General features: G+C 42.9%; 1 protein-coding gene across 1 annotated transcript in view; it reads left to right on the forward strand.

Annotated features, from left to right (window-relative positions):
- ATRNL1 (attractin like 1) overlaps positions 1-11396 on the forward strand; it is a 506174-nt gene extending 494778 nt beyond the window's left edge. The window contains exon 29 of the mRNA XM_045854498.1: positions 10502-11396. Within this exon, the coding sequence (XP_045710454.1) occupies positions 10502-10626 (125 nt within the window). The 3' untranslated portion in view covers positions 10627-11396. The remainder of the gene's footprint in view (positions 1-10501) is intronic.
- The last annotated feature ends 10114 nt before the right edge of the window (positions 11397-21510 follow it).

Genomic DNA, 21510 nt, shown 5'->3' on the forward strand with positions numbered 1-21510 from the left:
TTTGGACCAAAGCAACAGTTTCCTTCTAACAGCTGTAAAGTGAGTGGAGTGTGAGTTACGGGACCCAGAGCAGCAGCCACACTTTTTTGGCACTGGGGACCGGTTTCACGGAAGACAGTTTTTCCACGGATAGGGTGGTGGTTGGGGGGGAGTGAGGAGGGGGCAGGAGGCAAAGCTCAGGCAGGGATGCGAGTGAAGGTCCACTCACCTGCCAGTCACCTCCTGCTGTGCAGCCCCGGTCCTAGCAGGCTATGGACCAGTCCCAGTCTACAGCCCAGGGGCTGGGGACCCCTGATCTAGAGTCCTGGGTTCGGGTCCCACCACTAATAGCAGCTGTGAGAGCCTGAACTAGTCATTTAATCACTCCGTGCATCTTCTGGGCCATCTGCAGAGCAGGGATAAAAATAGCTTCCTGACCCACTTCCAACAGAACAGTCTTAAGGAATAACCTAGATAATGAATGTAAAAGCATTTTTAGCTCTAAAAAATTTATAAAACTTAATTATTAGTCCTATTTCCAATAACATAAGCAATATTAATATAAACAATGCTTTGTTTAATGTCATTCTCCTATTTTCCCATTACCAATTTCAAATACTTTCACATTTTTTTAATGAGTGGAAAATACTTATAAGTCATCTATATCTTCATGAGCAAGTTCTCAATTGCATTATGCAAGACACCGAAATAATTCTGGCTTGAGGACTTAATACTACCGCCTCACTGACAATGAATGCTGCTCTGAATTGATGTTGCCTGTGACGCCATGTCTCTATTAAATTTTGTCCTTTGTCGTTCCACACGGTGGGCACGCTAACTTTTGAATGAAGGAAGGAACGCTACTGAAGGAGGGCGGGAAAACCGTGAGTGTCTACTGTTCTCCTACTGCCTCCTGTTTGATTTCAAATTCCTCACTCAGGGATGATGATGATCATCATCATCATCATCGTCATCATCATGGACATTTTTTAAATTTTAATTTTCAGTTACAGTTGACATTCAGTATTATTTTTTAGTTTCAGGTATACAATGTGGTGATTAGACAATTATATAATTTCTAAAGTGATCCCCTGATAATTCTAGTATCCACCTGGCACCATACAATTATTATAATATTATCAACTATATGCCCTATGCTGTACTTTACATCCCAGTGACTGTTTTATAACTACCAACTTGTATCCCTAATTCCTTTACCTTTTTCACCCAGCCCCCACAAACCCTTCCCATTTGGTGGCCCTCAGTTTGTTCTCTGTACCTATGAACTGTTTTTTGTTTTGTTTCTTTATTTTGTTCTCTAGATTCCACATATAATTGAAATCATGTGATATTTATCTTTCTCTGACTGACTTACTTGTCATAGTGCCCTGTAGGTCCATCCATGTTGTTGCAAATGGTAGGATTTCCATCTTTTTTATGGCCAAGTAATATTCCATTGTGTCTGTGTACCACCCCTTCTCTATCCACTGTGTATCAATGGGCACTACAGTTGTTTCCTTATCTTGGCTATTGTAAATAATGCTGCAGTGGACATAGGGGTGCATATATCTTCTCCAATTAGTGTTTCAGATTTCTTCAGCTATGTCTCCACAAGTGGAATTGCTGGGTCCCATGGCAGCACTATTTCTGATTTTCTGAGGGGACCCCATACTGATTTTCCACAGCAGCCGAACCATTTGCAATCCCACCAGCAGTGCGCTGAGGTCTCCTTTTTTCCACGTCCTCGCCAACACTCGTCTGTTGATTTATTGATGATAGTCATTTTGACAGGCATGAGATGACATCTCATTGTGGTTTTAATTTTCCTTTCTCTGATGATTAGTGATGCTGAGCACCTTTTCACATGTCTGTTGGCCATCTGTATGTCCTTTCTGGAGAAGTTGTCTATTTAGGTCTTCTGTGTATCTTTAATTGAATTGTTTATTATATTTTATTTATTTATTTGGGTGTTGAGTTGTCTGAGTTCTTTATAAATTTGGGATATCAACTACTTATTGGTTGTATCATTGGCGAATGTCTTCTCCCATTCAGTGGGTTGTCTTTTTATTTTGCTGGTTTGCTGTGCAAAAACTTTTCAGTTTGACAAAGTTCCATTTGTTTATGTTTTTCTTTTCTTTTTCTTGCCTGAGGAGATATATCAGAAAAAAAATCACTAAGAGGAATGTCAGAGAATTTACTGCCTATGTTTTCTTCTAGGAATTTTATGGTTTCCAGTTTTACATTGGAGTCTTTAACACATTTTGAATTTATTGGTGTATATAGTATAAGAAGGTGATCTAGTTTTATCTACTTGCATGTATTTGTCCAATTCTCCCAACACACTTATTGAATAGACCCTCTTTTCCTCCTTGAATATTCTTGCTTCCTTGCTTCCTCTATCATAGATTAATTGACCATGTACGTGTGGATGTATTTCTGGGTTTTCTATTCTGTTCCATTGATTTGTGTGTCTGTTTGGATGCCATTACCACCAGGTTTTGATTATTACAGCCCGTAGTATAGTTTGATATCAAATAGCACGATCTCTTCAACTTTCTTCTTCTTTCTCAAGGTTGCTGTGGCTATTCAGGGTCTTTTGTGGTTTCAAATACATTTTTAGGATTTTTTCTAGTTCTGGGGAAAAATGCCATTGGTATTTTGATAAGGATTGCATAGAATCTATAGGTTGCTTTGGGTTGTATGGACATTTTAATCATGTTAATTCTTCTTGTCCATGAGCACAGTATATGCTTCCATTTATTTGTACCTTCAATTTCTTTCTTTAATGTCTTATAATTTCCTGAATACACACGTTTTTTACCTTCTTGGTTAAATTTATTCCAAGGCATTTTTTTTTTTTTTGGTGGGGGGCATTGATGCAATTTTAAATGGGATTGTTTTCTTAATTTCTTTTTCGGATAGTTCCTTATTGGTGCATAATAATGCAACTGATTTCTGAATATTAATTTCCTATCCTGCTACTTTATTGAACTCATTTATCAGTTCTAGTAGTTTCTGGTGGCCTCTTTAGGATGCTCTCGCTACAGTATCATGTCAGATGATGGACATTTTTGAGCTTTTACGTGCCAGGCACTCTTCTAAGCCCTTCTGTCCAACCCCCACAATAACTCAGTTAAAAGAGCACACAACCTCAATCTGCCGGAAAGAACAGAATCTTTTGTGTCTTGACTGTCTTAGTCACTGCTGAATCCTTAGGGGCCAGAGCAGTGCCTAGGATATATATAACAGGCACTCAAGAAATAATGGCTGAAGTGATTCACTCTACAAAGAATTTTTTGATCCTTAGGACTTTGGAGTTTCCTGGAAATGTGTGATTTAATTTTTATTTTGTATTATTAGTAGTAGTCGCTGATTGTTTTATAATGGAAATGATTAACTTTGTATAATACATTATAAATACAGCTTATAAAATACTGCCACATATAATCTCATTTAATTTGAAGCAACCAATGACATTTTACTACCAGAAATGCTAAAGTACAATGTCCATACCTAATAGAAAATAAATTATGTCTATTACTACAAAACTGCCATATTTCAGTTTCTTCAATGAGCAGTAAGTACTCCAGTGAAATTAAATTAAGGATGATTAGGACTTAAAACAAGGTATTATCATATGTCAGTTTTTTTTTTTTTAATTGAAGAAAGAAAATACTAGAAAATGGTTTCCCACTTGGCTTAGAAAGAGGGAATGCCATTTGGAAATTTATTTACCCACTTTGAAAAGTAGCTTCAAGGCTGATTCTTGTCAGGTTGGTGCCCCTAAAAAATCAAAAATTTTTCAAAATAAAAGTTTCTAGTATATGATTAACATTAGAATTAAAATCTAAAGGAGGCTTTCCTTGTTAAAAAGCCATGAAGACGTTCACCAGTAACTCGGACAGTGATGGTCCTTATTTACCGAGCACACACCACCACCCCCCACCACCCCCCACCCCCCCCCCCCCCCCCCCCCGTGAGGACACAGTGTCCAGGGAGTACCGGGCAGCGCTGTCGGAAGCGGCATCTGTGGTACACGAGGAAGGTTACATTTTAGAGGACTTGTACAGTGCGTCTTCAAATGCAATTTTAAAACATTACGATGTGTTAAAGGCCAAACAAAAATTTGACACCCGAATACCAGTATCATTTGTATTTAAACACTGACGTCTGCCGTTGGTCTCTGGTAGGCAAAGAGAAACATTTCTTTAAGCTCTCACATGAACGTGGCTAGCCCATTTGTCCTTCCAGTTTCCGGCACTTGAAGTGTTTGCATTTTCATTCCACGGTGTAACCTTTGGAGTTCTGCCTAATAATGACTTCAGTCGTGCTGGCCTTCCAAAAGATAAATTAGAATAGAAATGCATATTTTCTAATTATGCACCCATCCCCAGTTGTATATTGGCAAGGGCGGCCACACTGAATGTTAAATGAACTCTGCACAATAGCCAGAGTCTGTGTAACATCAAAGTTTCCCAAAGTCACTTTCTTAATCGTGTGAAGGATGGCCAAGGCTCTGATTGGTACGTAGCTGTATACAATCAGAGGGAAGGCATTTAGACATCCCAGCATGGTATTTCCATTTAAATCTGATTACAGTGAAATAAAACTGTAGCCATTAAGGTTTAGAAGAACTACAAATACACGCCGTAAAAGAAGACAGATAGTAAATGAGGTAGTAAAACATTTCAGCAGGGTAAACAGTCTACAGCCCTCATTCAAGTCTTCCTGAAGCGCGCTGTGCAATTCACGACAGACCTTGCACCGGTCCCTGAGCTCCACTTAAACCTGCAATTAACCTTTCACGCCTAATGAAGCTGTTTTCCTGGGAAATTAAAATATATAGCGGTGCCTGCTTTCACACAGACCGGAGAGGAGAGCATTCCAAAATGAATGCCTTCTCTGAGGCTTTGTTCAAATGTGAAGCGGAAGCGCGGTGTTTGTATAGAAAGTGAGAGCGCTCTTTCCGAGGCAGTTTCGCCTGATGTGCAGTGTTTTATTCCTGTACTTATTAATTGTTCTGCATAATTGTAGAAAGAAACACACACATCAGTAAATTTTATGAGTAGGTTGTTACTGCTGGAGTCTTCTGAGACCATTCTACTTCCATTAGGAAAACCTAGAGTTTTTCTAAAGATAACTACATTCCTGATTTCTTTTTTGGTGATTTTCATCGGCAATTTTGAGGTTTAAAAAGGCATATTTTCCAATTTAATATTTAGCTATTAGATGTTAACACTGCATTTTCTTTAGGGCATGTCTACACACGGTTACTAAGACACAAAGTTCTTAAATCTTAGGAAGAAAATACAGTGTCTTTCCCTCCTAAGTTTCTGGGTAAAGATGCCATTTTGCTGCATCTTCTACTTATTACGAAATACCTGTGGTAGCTCGTGGCATCCGAAGAGGTGACGGCGGAGTTGAGCTCATGTTCTGACGGAAACCCACGCGGTCCCAGAGGAGTCCGCTCCCTTCCAAGCCGGCCCTGCCCTGGGCGGCCCAGAGCAGCCGCGAGACGTTCCTCATTCCACGCACCGGGCCGAAACGCCAGGGGTTGCAGGAAATGGAACGGGAAACAGAATGGTATTTGCTTTCTTATGAGGCTTATAATTCACATTTAAATAATCTAACTGCCATAGTGTCGGGTATTTAAGGACTCCAAGTGCAAAAAGGTAAAGCTTACAATAAATATTTAAACCCCAGCATTTTTATCGAATCCCCCGGCCTATTTTGATATCCATTGCGCTAGCCTGCGGCGTCTGTGAATCATCTTGACATGGTAAATGAAATTCCTTTAGACCACCAGTCTAAAATAATGAATTGTTCCCCCAGTTAATTGTATTGCTTTGATAACAAGGAACTGTGCTAGGCCCGGAGAACGCAATAAGTGGATTTCACCAGATGATTTGTGTGACGTTTTGAAAAATGATCTTCTAGACTGACCTGATTTTCATGGGACTCCAACGGCGCCACCGAGAGCCACTGTGCGGCGTCCTCCCGGGCACAAGGGCTTCCTCCCGTGGTTTGGGGAGCGTGGGGTCATCGCCGCTAACCCATCGCGGGGAAATGGTTCCCGGGGAGATCTACACCAGGAGGAAGTGTTCGCCTCAGAGGGCGAAGCAGAGAACTCACTTCTAAATTGCTCTTATTTTATTGGTGCATTTTTTTTTTAATCCAGGAAAGATCTCAAGCTCTGTTTATCTCTTCGTGGCAGGTGTAAAAATAAACCAAACAACAAGCAAAAGCTATCTATTCGGAACTTGCTCTATATAGCCAGGGAGTCGGGCACCATGGCTTGTCTTGGCAGAGACTTCAAGGTGGGCAGATGCGTGGGGATTCTTCCGAATGGATCACGGAGAAGGACCCCAGGACGCGCTGACTGGGGGCTGTGGCCTCGGGGAGCTGGAGGCTGCCTAATTCGATGCAGGGCGTCCTCCGTGGTTGTTAGGGGAGCAGATTTTCTCTTCTCTGGTTGGTCCTGCGTTGGAAGCAGGGACAAAACTCACAGAAGCTGTCAGTGACTAATCAAGTCCTGGGTAATGGGGGCCCATCAATAAAGAGCTAATAATTTGACTTCCACAACTGCTACGAGAGACAGCAGTCTGACTTCCCGCAAGTACGACATGGCAGGGGTTTGGGGGGGGTGGGGGGTGGGGCGGGTTCTGTGCCTCCTGTTGCCCCAGGGGCTGGTTGCCTGGGCGGGTTGCCGCTGCGCGTGGGCCAGGGTTCTGGTCTTCCGCGGGGTCTGGGCATTGCCCGATTGCACATCCGGCCTCCCCCAAGCACATCAGTATTACATTGCGGGGAAAGCGGAGGTAATATTGCCTGTTTGAAAGAGCTACTGACTTGACTTTTCTTTTTATCAATTAAGAAAATTAGATTCCCTACAATAAAGCATGCTGATGGGAAATGATAGAAATTACTTTAATTTTCCTTTCTCCCTTTCGTAATGAGTCTTCCACACACCAGACGATTCAGGAGGACGGGGGCCTCCTCGCTCTGGTTTACTCGTCTGTGTCCGGGCCCCCTTGTAGGGTGGACGAGGCCCTAGCCATTTGGGGGGTTGCCGCTGTTTAAAGTTCTCCCGGTATTAAAACAGGAAGCCAGGCAGGCATAAGAGTCCAATCTTGCACCCAACCATCTGACGCTTAAGTGTGCACACAGGTAGCTACAACGATTAGCGTGTTACTTATTAACAACCTGGGAAGATTAATACAGGATTCATTCATGGCGTGCCACACGCTGCATGGTGCAATAAAGCACAGAAGCTTCAATCTCAATGAAAGCCTCACCTGGCCCATCAAGAAGATGAAACCTGGGCCGGGGGCCCTTTCAGTGTCCTCCGTGAGCACACCTGGTGGCCACTCAGATGTCACCGGGGGAGGAATGCAAGGTTTCCTACATTCATATTGCCATTTACACAGAAGCCGAGAGTGCAGTTCATTTCCCGTTTTCATAGGGAAGGACCAAAAGCTGTCAAATTAAAATAAGCATGATTTGCAATTTCATTTGTAAATTAAGAACTGAAACACGGTTGAGGATTTATTATTTTCAATTGAATGTGTTTCCAAGTTCACGGACCATTACTAAACCCAGGATGTGTTGTGAGAGACAACACTTTAATTAGGCTTTGCACTTCAAGGCCCCAGAATACAAAGACACAGGGACAGTTTCCAATTAGCATACACTTTCCTGTCACCTGTTTACTTCTCTGCTGGCCCCTACCTTCTGCAAGGGAATGGCCTTCGGGGCCACGTGTAAATGGGAAAGTATTTGTTTTCTCAGAGCTCCTTCGGACTAGGTCACACAATCGTTTAATGGATAGCATGAGTTCATATTTGGATGCTGCGATCATTGAAATTAGTGCAAGTGGTCTCTGTCCACGTGAAAGTAGATACACACATATTCTTGTCATATTTGGCCGTCTCTGGACCCGGCAGCGCCAGGAATGAAATAACAGGAGGCTGTGAATGACGATAGCAGTTTGCCAGGAGATGAGGGTCTGTCTGAATGAACTTTTGGGTAGCACAACCAAGGTCTGTGGGGTTTTTTTCAGGAATGTGCTTCAGCTCCCTCCCTTAAAGAAATAACAGAAGAAGTATTTCCTAGAGCAGAATAAGTGACCAAAACATCTGTGTTGGACGTTTAAGAAGTTCATATGTGCTTTTCAAAGGTCAAGAAAGCAATTTGTATTGAAACTTTGATCCTTTGATCTTGTGTTGCCTCTAAGAAATTCAGGATAATATTTCATATCCTGAAAAGGGACATTACTTAACAGCAACCCTCCGAGGGTAAATATGTAAGATTATTAACTTAGCTGTCAGTAGCTATAACTTTGTAATCCCTTCCCTCTAAAACACTGTCAGTTTCTCCTTCTCCACAAATAGCTGCTCTTCTGTTTACAAATCTACTCGAGGCTTCTTTTTTCCTTTAAAACATACATATACTCATAATCATACACATCTCCGAGTATTTCCCATGACCTTGCTGTGTCTCCTGTAAGCCAGTTAAGAATAAATTGGCCCGCAGGAGTAAAATATATTGTCTCATGCGCATTCCATGGGATAAGATCCGCACATGAGGACTTTAACAGCAGCACCTCCAGGGGCTGTCGGTGAAGGCTCAGGGCCAGGGCCAGCTCCGTCCAGGGTAAAGTCCCCGAGACCTTGCAGAAGGCCCTCTGGCCTCTTGGTTTAGTGTGTGATTGGGCACATTCTGTTTCACTCAAGAATTACATGGGGGCTCACCAGGAACTGCAGTGATGCCTGGGTAGCTGTGATAAACCGGGGTATCTGTATGGAGCCATTGCTTTGACAAGTTTGGGAAACTATTATCCCTGAACATCTTACCAGATGTCCCTGTCCATCAGTGGACAACAGTGTGTAACTAAACAGTATTTTTGGGGATGGCCCAAGAGAGCTGGAGATCACTTTCGTGTTGGTATTCTGCCGATAATACTCAAGGCCCTTTTCTTATATGTAAGATAGTTATCAGCTAAATTTCTACAGGTTACCTTTCTTCCGCAGCCTCGGGTACATAGCACAATTCTATCCCTGGGCCTGCTTTTGCTCTTCTTCCTAAAAGCAGTTTAAGGGAATGAAAAGATAAGCCACCGACTGGGAGAAGATGTCTGTGAAACCCGTGTCTGGTAAAGGACTGGCGTCGGAAATGTAAAAGAAATCTCTTAAAGCAGCAATAAGAAAACAAATAGCTCAGTGAAAAGTGGGCCAAAGAACTGAACAGATAACTCACCAGAGAAGATACACATATAACCAAAAAGCAGACGAAAAGGTGTCATTGGGGAATTACAAATTAAAACAACAGTGAATCACAGCCTCACGCCTATCAGAATGGCTAAAATCCAGAACGCAGCCAACACCAAGTGCTGGCGAAGGTGTGGACAACAGCCACGCTCATTTCATTGCTGGGGGTAACGCTAAATGGCGCAGCCACGTTGGAAGACGGTGTGGTGGTTTCTTTCAGAGCTGAAACCTAGGCTTACTTATAGTGTGACTCAAGGTTCGTGCCCCTAGGTGCTTGTGAACTGAAAACTTAGGTTCACACAGAACCTTGCAAAATGTTTAAGGCAGCTTTATTCATCATTGCCCAAAAGTGGAGGCAATCTGGTTGCCCTTAAGTGGATAAGCAGATTGTGATTTATCTATACAATGGAATATTATTCAGTGATAAAAAGAAATGAGCCATTAGACCAAAAAAAAAAAAAAGGATGTGATGGAACTTGAAGGCATATTGCTAAGGGAAATAAGAGAATCTGGAAAGACTTATATTTTACTATTCCAATTATATGACAGCCTGGGAAAGTCAAAACTGTAGAGACATTTAAAAAAATATCAGTGATACCCAGGGGCCCAGGAGAAGGGGAGAAATATATTGATAAAGTACGGAGGACTGTTAGGGCAAAAAGCTATTCTGCATGACACTGTGATGGTGAGGCCACGACATTGTGCATTTGTCAAAACGCATAGAGCCGTTCAACACCAAGTGTGGGCCCTGACGCAAACTAGGAACTTTAGTTTATAATCATGTTTCAGTATTGGTTCAATTTTTATGTAAACCTAAAACTTCCCTGATTTGTTTTTTAATTTTAATGCAGTGACCTTTGTCCCCCGCCCCCCACCCCCACACACACACAAATAGTAACACTGGAAATCCCTTGTACATTCATAGCAAACCTATGTTCAGACACAGAAACTGCGTTGGGGGTCATATCCACAGCTCACTGGGATACTTGGTCATCTCTGAATCTGACTGTGTGAGGTCAGAGCCAATGAACTTTGTGAGATCCTAGTTCTTCTCTCATGAATGAAGTTCATATGTTCAAGTTAGGTGACATCCTTAGTAAAGACTGAACGATCTGGTAACTTCCGTTATGCGGCTAAACGTTTGATGACTGACTGTAAAATGGTACAGTGGAGGTGCTCAGCCGCCGCTGTCGCTGCGTGTCGGGACGTCCTCGAAGTACCTGACCCAACATGTCAAGGTCTCTCTCCTTTTCTTCCAGGCCTCGCCATCGCCAGCGCCCTCATAGACATCTCGCAGCAGAAGCCTTCAGACAGCAAAGACAAGACTTCTGGAGTCCGAAACCGCAAACCCCACCTCTCGACACGCCAAGGAACTTGTGTCTGAGAACCGGGAGCTGCTCCTGGAGAATCGGTACCACTTCACGTGGTCAGTGGCTTCCGTCAAGGCCGGTCGACGGCCTCAAGTTTTACGGAGGCGAAACTGCGTGTGGTCCCAGGACCCGAGTACACTTCCCTGCAAACGGGCAATGACCCAAGTGGCCAAAGAATGTTCACGAGTTTTCTAGGGGTAACAGGACTGAAGGTCAAGGGTGATGAAGTCAGTTTTTAAAACTCTCTTAGGCGTATCCTAGATAACATTACATTGCTCTGGAAAAAGATGTATATTGTTTCTTACGCAGATGAAAAATATGTAATTCGTGTAAACCAAACTGTTTATATCCCAAGACATTAAAGAAAGACATTTTATAATGCCTGAATGATGAGAATTGTACAGTTTTTGCCTCATGAGCAAACTTAAATCACTTGTATATGAACAGGAAATGAACAAATTGCAATGGCTTTAAATACTGTTTTTTCTCACTGTACATGTAAATGCAAGATTTTGATTTAGTAGGATGTAGGCAATGTATTTAAATATCTCATATGACAGTATCAAGTTCAAACTCATTTTGAGAATGTGGCTATTTCCACCTAACTGGAATGCAGAACCAAATGAGTGCACTTAGACAGATGGTAGGTGTGACTTCACAGGAGGTTTATTAGAATTCCGAGAAAAGCAAACCTTCCCGCGGTCCGTGCTGACTGCCTAACTCATTGTCAGGGCTGAGAGAGCCCGGAAGAGCCTGTCCAACGATCAGTTTTCCCGCCCCTTCCAAACACAGCCCCACCCCCCCCACCCCCACCCCCCGTGCCGCAGACCCGCCGAGGGCTGCCACAGCCCTTCCGCCCGAGTGCCGTCAGTTTTAATTGCCTGGGAGCCGCTGGATCAGACCTAAATGATCCCTCTGCATTTTTGTAAGAACAGATCATCTTTTTTTTGGTCTTCCTCTCCTGGCTGCTCAAGTTCATCTACCTTTTACGAATGTGATGGAAAGTATTGTAGAGGCGACAACTCCCAAGTTATAATGTGACCCAGGTTCCTTCCTGCCAGCCGTTTCCCTGAGAATGCAAGCAGACAGCAGTATCTGCCGGCAAGAGCTCCTACAGAATTCTCATTTCTGACATGAACACGTTAGTGTCAGGAGAGGAAGTCTCCAGTGTAAAAAAGAAGTTCAGTATTGCCCCCATTCAGCCCACTATTAATGACTCAAAACCAAATCGCGGCAGAAAGGAAAAGTGGTGTAAAACGGCCTTCACGTTGGCGCATAGGACCATGCGTGTTCTGAGTCTGCCCACAGTTCACGAGAACTCAGTAGCATTACCGATCTTCCCGGGAATGGTAGGTTCCTAACTTCAGGGTGACTACAAGATATTTGTAGAGAATGCTGAGAGATGCCCAAAGCTGCTTTACACGATATAGTTTTGTTAGGATGAAAGTCACTGAAGTGTAATTGATGTCTAGAGCTACATATGTACTTTTCATGTTCTTTGGATTTCTGGAAGGTAACGAATGACACGTCGCTGTTTACAGCTAACGCGTAGTTACTTGCATGCTATGGTTGTGCGGTAGCGGAACACGACCCTGTTGTGATATGAAATGTTGATTTTATAATGCCATTTACACATAGTCAGCTTTAATTTGATGAGGATTGAATGTAATATATATCAGGAATGATCATACAACATGTAGTTGCATCGTATATAAGATTGCTAGGTTGCTTCTAACCATGACTATGTCATTGTTTTAATAATTAGGCATTTATGAATTATAGTATATATTCCTTATGTTCGCATGATGATTTTGCTATTTTCCATGCGTTAAAAATAAGACTAATTCTTAGAGTAATTCTATCTATAGCCTGTGGGGTTTTCTCGGGGGCCGGGAGTGGAGCTGGATTTTACCTCCCTATGATATTTTCTCTCAAAAAAAAAAAAAGTGAGCAAAGTTTCTAAATGTCTCCCAAACACAAGCAATTTTATTAGCTTCCTTTTTGGACCCTTTAAATGTCCATTTTTCTCCTGGAAAAATCAATTGACAAAACTGGTGATTGCAAAAATATAATCATTTAAAAATAAAATGATTGCCCAGTTTGTGTAATTCTCTAACGATTGTCATGCGAGAGAGCTTATTAACAAAAACACACACAGAGTGGCACGTAAATCGGTTTCAGCTGTATTTTTTTAGCGAGTCCAAGCAAAGGGTGTCACTGTAAAGAATTGTCCACCTTCAACCACCTCGAATCCCATCAGCTTCTTAACCTTTGAAAATGTGGATTTTGGAGAATCAGGGGACGTGGTACAATGTTAAAGTCATAACATACCTTCCTGCTCTGAATACTGCAACCTCGTGACTACTTACGCGGTATCTTCTCGCGTTATCAAAGCTTTTTTCCTGGCAATGAAATCATTCACCCTCAGGTGAAGAAGATTGAAAAAAACCTTAGGGATAATGACTTTGAGTGTGTCGTGTTATTGAATGTTTTTGTCTCCACATCACAACAATTTGAATTTTGTATGCTTCCTTTTATTTTTAACCAAACCACAAGTGTGCAGAACTCGTTGAGAATTTAGCCAATACATGACTGATTCTCTTGAAAATGTATCTTCATGGAATTCTGTATATATCAATTTAGAATGACCTTGAAAAATTCTTTAGATTTCAAGGATTTATTATTCTTCCACATATGAAAATTTGGGGTTAAATGGAACGGAGTTCCTAAAATTAGCCAGGGGACAGGCACTATTTAGACCCAACTAGAGGATTCTTGTTGAAAGATTGCACATGCTTACAGGTTGATTTAATACATATTAAGAGGATTGGGATTTTTGTAATTGCTTTTAAATAAAAATTTATTCTAGGGATACACATGGAAAATGTATGCCATATACCACTGTATTATGTTCACTAGGACAACTTGAAATAGGACATATGTCGCTGTGTAATTGATACTTACTGTACTTTCCAACCACTCATTTCTGGGGGGGGGGGGGCAGTGCAGAGGGGGTACCAGTAAGACAAAGTGACTGTGTGGCTGTTGTCATACGGCAGGGTCACTTAGAGTGCAGACTGGTGTGTGGGCCTGAGAAGGGACATAGGAACCAACTTTGAGCTGCTGGTGCTGGGCAGGTTTTAACCTCTGAAGCCTCGGACTTTTCCTCTGTGAGGGGAGGGAGCGGCGCCCCGCTGGCAGAACTGTTGTGAGCCTGGAAGAAAATAAACATAAAGCTTCCACCCCAATGCAGTGCAGCTGCTACTAACCATCGTGGGGCCACCAGACCCCTCTTCTGCCTCCCCCTGATTTATGAATCCGTCTGTTAAGTTTTCATCCATCTTTTCACCACAGGGAAAAGCCGGGTAGGTTTTCGCAAGTGAAGATTTCATGAAAATCTTGAGTAAGTTCCTATATATCTAAGATACGGAGATTTCTCAAAAACTACTTTGATATTTGGGTCAGTAGAGGGCTTGACTCTTTCAAAATATATACCGTTTTAGTACAGTGATTTTTAAATTACCGCTTGATGACGTTTAGACGGGAATATCAGTTGCCACTTTTGCTTTCAAACTCGGCATAAACAGATCAACCCTTACGTGTGGTTGTCGTACATGGAATGTCTCTCTGTTCACTGAACATAAAACTGTGACTTGAAAAGTGTTCCATAGAAAAGGTTTTTAAAATTAAAACGGATCAAATGAATCCATGCTCCCCACACAGGCTTTTTAAAAAGATTAACTTCCAAAGCCCATCCGACATTTTATCAAAGCGTGGAACTTGGTCGTAAAACTGGTCTGGGTTGGTACAGATTCCCTCCTTTCCTCTGGAGATGGAGAGTCAGAAGGACTGGATTGGACCCTGGAGATTAATATGCTTAATAAGCTGTTCAGTGATTCTCACGATTAGGCAAATTAGGGGAACACTGCCCTGGGCCACAGAGCTGCTTTTCTCCACAGTTAGAAGAATTGATGTGAAGTAATGAATTCAAAATGCTTTAAATATTTTTCCAAGGAATATAAGCCATCTGGTCGGTGTTACAGCCGTGTCTTCATTTTTGTGTACATGTAACATTTTCGTTTTCTCAATTTTTTTTAAAATTAAGAATTAGAACCATATCAGTGTATATGTATACAGGTGTGCGTGCCAGTATTAAAAACAGATTGTGTAAAAATGCAAACCTGCTTTCAAAAGCAAACATGTTGTGACACCATGTGCTATGAATCAGGGTGAAATCACTGAAATAAAAACATCGGCTGTCCCAACCCCCACTGCCAGCGCGGTTCTGTTATTTATTTATTTATTTCACCCTCCCAAGATCATGCAGGAAAAAGCACCCTCCGGCCCCACCTTCTAAAACTGGGTTATAAAATTTGTGTTCCTGAGTTCCACATGCAAAATCCATTTTCTCTCTCCCCCTCTCCACCTGAGTTTCGTTGGCCGCTTCTGCGTGACTTGGAACGGTGTGCTGAACACTTAGGCGTCCCTGAGGGTGGCAGAAACTTTCAGAGCCCGGGTGGCTGGCCAGGCTGCCCCGCTCGCCCACTCCGCCCGGCCCACGTGTTTTGTGTTTATATAACTTGTTCTTGCTTACGATAGATAGAAGTCCTCTTTCTGCGACTGGTGCAGCTGTGGCGTAGCTCAGGCATGTCCTAGAAAAGGCCGCTTGTTCTCTGGCATGCTTTGGATTGAGTCCCCACGTTGCCACCTGCATCCCAGCCTCCTGTCAGCGCCACTGCTCTGCCGGGGCTTTGTCTGGAGTTCCTACGGAGCAGCCCAGCAGAATCCAGCGCCCCTCCTCTTTCCAGCCCCCACAGAAGGACCAAGCAAGTGTGTGTGATCCCTCTTAGATTCAGGTCCTCAGTCCTGCTCTCTGCCTCCTAACCAGAGGCCCAAACCTGAGGGTGGTCCTGTCTGTGCTCTAGAGGATGGCTTGAAGTTCCCCTCCCCCTCCAGCCCCCCCTCCAGCAGTCAGGCCAAGGAAGAAGCCGGGGCCAAGAGGCCCACTTAGCCCCGAGAAACACGCCCAGCCTGGCTGGCGTCTCCCAGAAGCGTTAGAAAAGAAAGAGAAGTTTGGGAGGGGCCCAGGCGAAGATGTGCCTGAAGGAGAGAGGAGAGCAGAGTTGAATCCCAGAGCCCCCTTTGCTGACAATAAAAAGCAGCAGCTTCTCAGAACGTCCGGGCCTTACTCGTGTTTTAGCTTTTTGATGGTGGATCAGTAGCTATCGGGAGATTTGAAGATTTTTGACTCAAAACGGACTCTGCCCTGAAGAGGTTTCTTATAGAAATCACCTGTAAGTGGCCAGCGTGAGGAGGGGCAGGCATTTTTTTTTCAGCTCTAACCCACAGCCCTTTCTGATGAACACAACTCGCTCTTGAAATGCTCATGGTTTTTCCTACTTGTTTGCCGTCATGGGACCCGGCAGAGGCCATAGCAGCCAAGGTTGCATTGAACTCTACTTCCCCCGGCCCTACTAACGAAAACAAGTATTATTATTCTGCTTTCCGGATATGAGAGTACTTTCCAACTTTGCTTGAGCTTCTGTAAATCACACCCCCTCCCCAGTTCTGACCACATCTGCCTACCAGGGGTCCCCTCCTTTGCTGAAATGATTCTGTTTCGTGCAAGGGCTGGTTGTGCAGCGATCCCAACTGCACGAGAAACCAAACCCTCCTGCCACTGCAGAAACACAGGATGCTGCTCCCTGTCAGAAGGTTTAACACATCTTATATGTGGCAGAAAAGGGAAATTTTCACTCAGGCAATATAGCTATTTAAGCACACGCTTTACACCAGCCCTGTGCGTGGTTGGATAGGAGACAGTGCTCTAGAATCCCACCTAGGAAAATAGTATCAGTGAGCAAACTCTGGTAACAGTCCTTTGTGCTTCTGTAGCCCCTTTGCCAAAAGAGATCGTAAAGTTTGTGTTTTCCAGTGATGTATTCATTATCTTAGAATAGCTCCTGAGTGGGGACACATTCAAGTTTTAATGTGAACGCAAATGCCAAATTTTTGTAACGCCTTGGGCCGGTTGCGGAGGCCATTTTTTACGTAAACTGAGATCAAAGTGATCCCCTCTCTCACCTATGTGTTGTGATGAATTTCTGCTCTTGTATGGGAAGCAGATCAGAGTTAGATGCTTTCTCCTTTTACTTTGAAAAGGTTCAAGGTTAAATTTGGGGGATCACAAGTAACGATTTTTCTCTTGACTTTTTTTTGGTAACACTAAAGTGCATGTATGTGCCAAAGTTCCCAAATAACTGAATTGCAGTAGGAACCAATGACATGTGTTACCCAAGTTGTGCTTTCCTGGATTTTTACAATGTCATCTATTTCAAATGTGAGCTTCCTCAACTCTACATCATAATTTGACAGCAAATACTACCAGATTGTGATGCATTTTCGTTCCCATCATCAGACATCTCCCCTGGCCCTTCAGCACCCAGCCGTCTCATGTCCCCCAGCAGCACATAAATATGTAACATAAAACAGGTCTTGCCCACCTCCCTTCCCTCGTGACAACGCACACTGGCAGGGGTGGTCTTTGCCTTCAGGTCAGCCTGTCTGAAACACGATGGCACTTCAAAGGAAGGCCGGCTGGAAGGACACCAATAAAAATACCAGCTCAGCTTCAAACGATTTGATTTCAACCCAAAATGAGTTACCCTGCCACACAAACAGTTAATGGCAAACAGAATATTCTACTTATTAAGCCTGTTGCCTGCCAAGAGTCGGAACACCGGGTTCCTCCAAAGCTCATTATCCTGTGAGGTTAAGAGAATGTGGTCTCCGGAACATTTGTGTGCAGGTGAACTAGTTGGAAGAAGAAATATCTGGGCACCCAGTGTCCACTCTTGGCTGATGGCTGAAGTGACGGCTGCAATTTGACCTTTCAGTGCAAAAACTCCGTCAGTGGCCTATTAAAGGAAGCAGCGTTCTGTGCAGGAAACTACCCAACAGCATCCATGGTTTCTCGGAAGGCGGTCTCTGTGATGCGCTTCACAAACTAGAAGTTTGTAAGGACGTGTAAGGATGCCTTGTTTGTGTTCCTACACAAAATATGCAATGTTTTAGTGACATGACATTCCTTTTCTAAACAAGTATCCGGAAGATGGTTATGTGGCAGACTTTTTATCAGTAACTCTTATTTTTGATGGTATATAGGAACCACTTAGGTTTTGTGCGTTAGTGAACTGAGAATTATTTTGGCCGAAGGTGGAATGTCCAAAGAAAGATATTTCTACATGGGAACCCCTTGGGAAAAACAAAAAAAAGAAAACAATTTTTCTAGCATTTTCAAATATTATAACCATGTTTATATCCATCCGTACTGCATTACTGATAGCCTTTCTTCTTTTTTTGATGCAAATTACTTTGGGTTGATATTCTTGATGTAGTCTTGATAATTGCCCCTACCATGTAGTCTCCAAGGGATTATTTACAGTATTTGCAAAGATTAGGGCAATGTCAAGTTTATCATTTTAATGGAACATAAGGCAAGAATAATGATTAATAACTTCTACAAAGTTTGGAGTCTACTACGACTGTTGATCTAGAGTTTTCTTCTTATAAAACAAGTCACTTATTTTACTAAAAATTAAACACAATTTTCCAAAATTACCATATATTTTGGACTGTAAGATACACCCCACCCCCCAAATTTGGGAAGAATAATGGTTGTTAATGCTGCTGTTGAGTTCTGTTTACATTTACATTGCAGAAATATTGTGTTATTTATGTTATCAAATATTTTACCACATTTTTTGCTTCAAAAATTTCCCCCCCATTTTCCTCCTCTAAAACCTAGGCGCAAAAAATATGGTAGGTATTAATTACGTTAATATCAACCTGAAATGGCAGCCTTTGGGAGTGTTTGGGGCTCTGTGAACCAGTCTGTAAACTGTACAATGAACCAGAAATATTCCCGGACATAGAGTGAGTGGAATCAATTCTGAAAATTTTTAAAAGGCTTACGAACATATGATCTAGTGGTTGAAACGAAGACCTGAGAAAACTAGAATAAAACCCCAGATTCTGTCTTCCAATGAATGACGAAGCCTCATCATGTTCCATGCGCCTAGTGCAGAAAAACGAGAACACCGCTGCCTTTCCTTCAGGATGCTGTGAGAAATAGCGGAGTTTCCAGAACCTTAGATCCAGTCCCTACCACTGCTATCAGGCAGGCCGTCCATACAGCCCTGTGCCTACGCCCTTGGTAATGTTCTCTGAATGGTCATAACACCTATTACAAATTGATTTCCTAAAGATGTTTCCATAATCAAGGTTTTCTCGATTTTAAAGGCAGGAGGGATGCATCACATCTCACTGACCTACAGAAGCTGTTGTAACTATCGTCCTGGTGGATAAAGAAATGAGTAAGGTGCCACCATCACGATTTGAATTTCCATTGGTAGCTGGAGCCTGTGAAGTTTAACATTTTGGGGGTTTCTGTCCCACTGTTAAATGATGAAGTCATTCATCTGTACCTATGCATCTGAAATGTTATCGGGTAACTACATAAATGAAGTATTTCACACAAAGCGCTGAAGTTTGCATTAGAAAGAACAGCTCATATTAATTCTCAATCAATACTGGCATATGTAAGACATTGTTAAAGCTCTCAACAAAATAATAAACTAACTCTCCCTGTTAGTCATCATCTAGATACTTTTCTTGCAGATAAACAATCGATGGTGTGTTTACTGAAGCTCGATTTGAGTGTCTCTAATGGTGTTTGCAACTTGAGTTTTGTTCCAGCAGCTACAGGAAATGAGTCCACAGCGCAGAGCAGGCGGGCCCCTCTGGACCCTGAGATTATTTGTTCTCTCACTGTTCTAAAGGTAATTAAGGAGCATTGCATGTTTCTCAATTAATGATTTCTCATTCAACAGGGGATCTTTGATGCTAATTTGTTTTAATCAGGGCAGAGGCTGCTCAAAAACTCCAAACAATTCAGTGAAGAGGAACTAGGAATTTTTAATCAAGTGGAAGAGATTTAAATGCTCTGAGGAATGTATCCATCATCTACTTTCAACTGCTGCTTATTTAAGTGTGTTCTTTTGAGTGTTATAAGCCAACGTGAGAATTATTAGAGTGTATTGTATTATCCAATGTGATTTTTCTTTACATATTTATGTGAGGATGCGATGAGCTCCATTTAAAGCCTACTTACATACAACCTTCCTTCCTCTCTCTATAGAATATATTTATGCATACATCCAATACCCTTATTTAGTATATACACTTGTAAATGTAGAACATGTATCTGTAAGAGCATATGTATATGTAGCAAAAGAATGGAAGATATTAACGAGCATTAGGTTTAAAACATTCTGTTCACCCCTTGGACAACTATCCTCAGCAGCTGGCTGTTCATTAGTTGAGTTGCGACATCGAATTGCATTATGTACATGGAAACACAACCTATACAGCAAGTTGTACCTTGCAGAGCCATTGCAGGCTGATTAGGCCCTAGTCTGTGTAAAAAAAAAAAAAATGTCTCCACCAGGTGACCACGTCTTATGGAAATGACCACTCAAAGTAGTGAAACTGTGAGACGGCCTTTCCTTCCTGACAACCGGGTTCTGAGCATCTCAGGCTGATGTCTTCACACCAAGACGGCTTTCCAGGAATGGCAGTCATGTGACCACAAGGTGTGTTTTTTTTTTCCTTCCTTCCTCTCACTGAATACAGAAAAACCTCAAGAAATCCTTGAGAGACCTTCCTAGTTAAATACAGATCGGTGCACTGTAAGTGGGAAGACAAACTGTGTTTCTGTAACCAGCGCAAACATTAGAGCAGATCACAGCCACCTGGAGAGCTTGTTAAAAAGGCTGGATCGCCCGGCCCACTCCTAGAGTCTCCGACTCGGAAAGTCTGAAACGGGGCGTGGGGTTTTCGTTTCTGACAGGTTCTCGGAGGGCACTGAGGCTGGGGGCTGGCAACCTGACTTTGGGGACTTCTGTAATCAATCAATCAATAGAGCAGGTCAATAGAGCAATCGATCAATCGGAAAGCGGTGGCCACAGTTTGAACGCAGCATCGAACAGTGGCCCCGCACTCCTGACGAGTTCCAGCGTCTTTTTCCCAGGCGGACTCTGCCGGACGGCAGGTGAGCCTTGCGTGTCTCTGAAGGGGCCTCTGGGCGACTGTCCGGACTAGCTGGGCAGGGACTACGTGGAGGATTTGGGCAGAGGGATGACATTGTGCCTATATTTTTATTCATAGAGACCCCCTAGTGGGCTTTGCAGGAATGAGGAACGCCTTAAAGCCAGTTTGTGAACGGAAGTGATGGTGAGGCATGCCTGTGCTAGGGGCAACGCCGGAGCCAGACCGGCGTGTAACAAGCCGGACCCGGATGGCATTTCCTAACCCCGCTCTCGAGAAGCATGATCTGGGGACATGGTTTTCGGTAAGAGCTCCAATTAAGTCAACAGACAAGTTTGGGGAACTCTACTTGAGAACCCAATTCTTTTTTCCTTAAAACTGTCCTTCATCGTGGTACTACAATTGCCTGCGTAGAACTTCAGAGGGGAGCTCATTCATAAGGCCTCTCTCTGGAGCAAGTGCCCACTCTCTTTGCAGACTGACCTTGCCACTCAGCCTTCCCTGACGTGTGACATTATCTCACTGGTGGGCCCTGAACTGGCCCAGTCGTGCCTCTTGGCTGTGTAATTACGGCACATAGTGTGCTGCGTTCAATTATGACTTGCTTTGATTCTGTTGGGGGGTTTTCTGACTCCCATATGATAGGGCAGTTTAGGGATGGGGGCAGGGCACCAGGTTCTCATGCATACGTATGAACAGTGATTTAACTGCATTTACCTTTGTCCTTAAAATTAATTAGTAGCCAAGGAATCAAGTGCTTAAAGATGACCGTTTTGAAATATATCTTCTGA

Source organism: Phyllostomus hastatus, unplaced genomic scaffold (assembly GCF_019186645.2).
Source record: "Phyllostomus hastatus isolate PE091 unplaced genomic scaffold, TTU_PhHast_1.1 phas_scaffold_1066, whole genome shotgun sequence".
Classification (NCBI taxonomy): domain Eukaryota; kingdom Metazoa; phylum Chordata; class Mammalia; order Chiroptera; family Phyllostomidae; genus Phyllostomus; species Phyllostomus hastatus.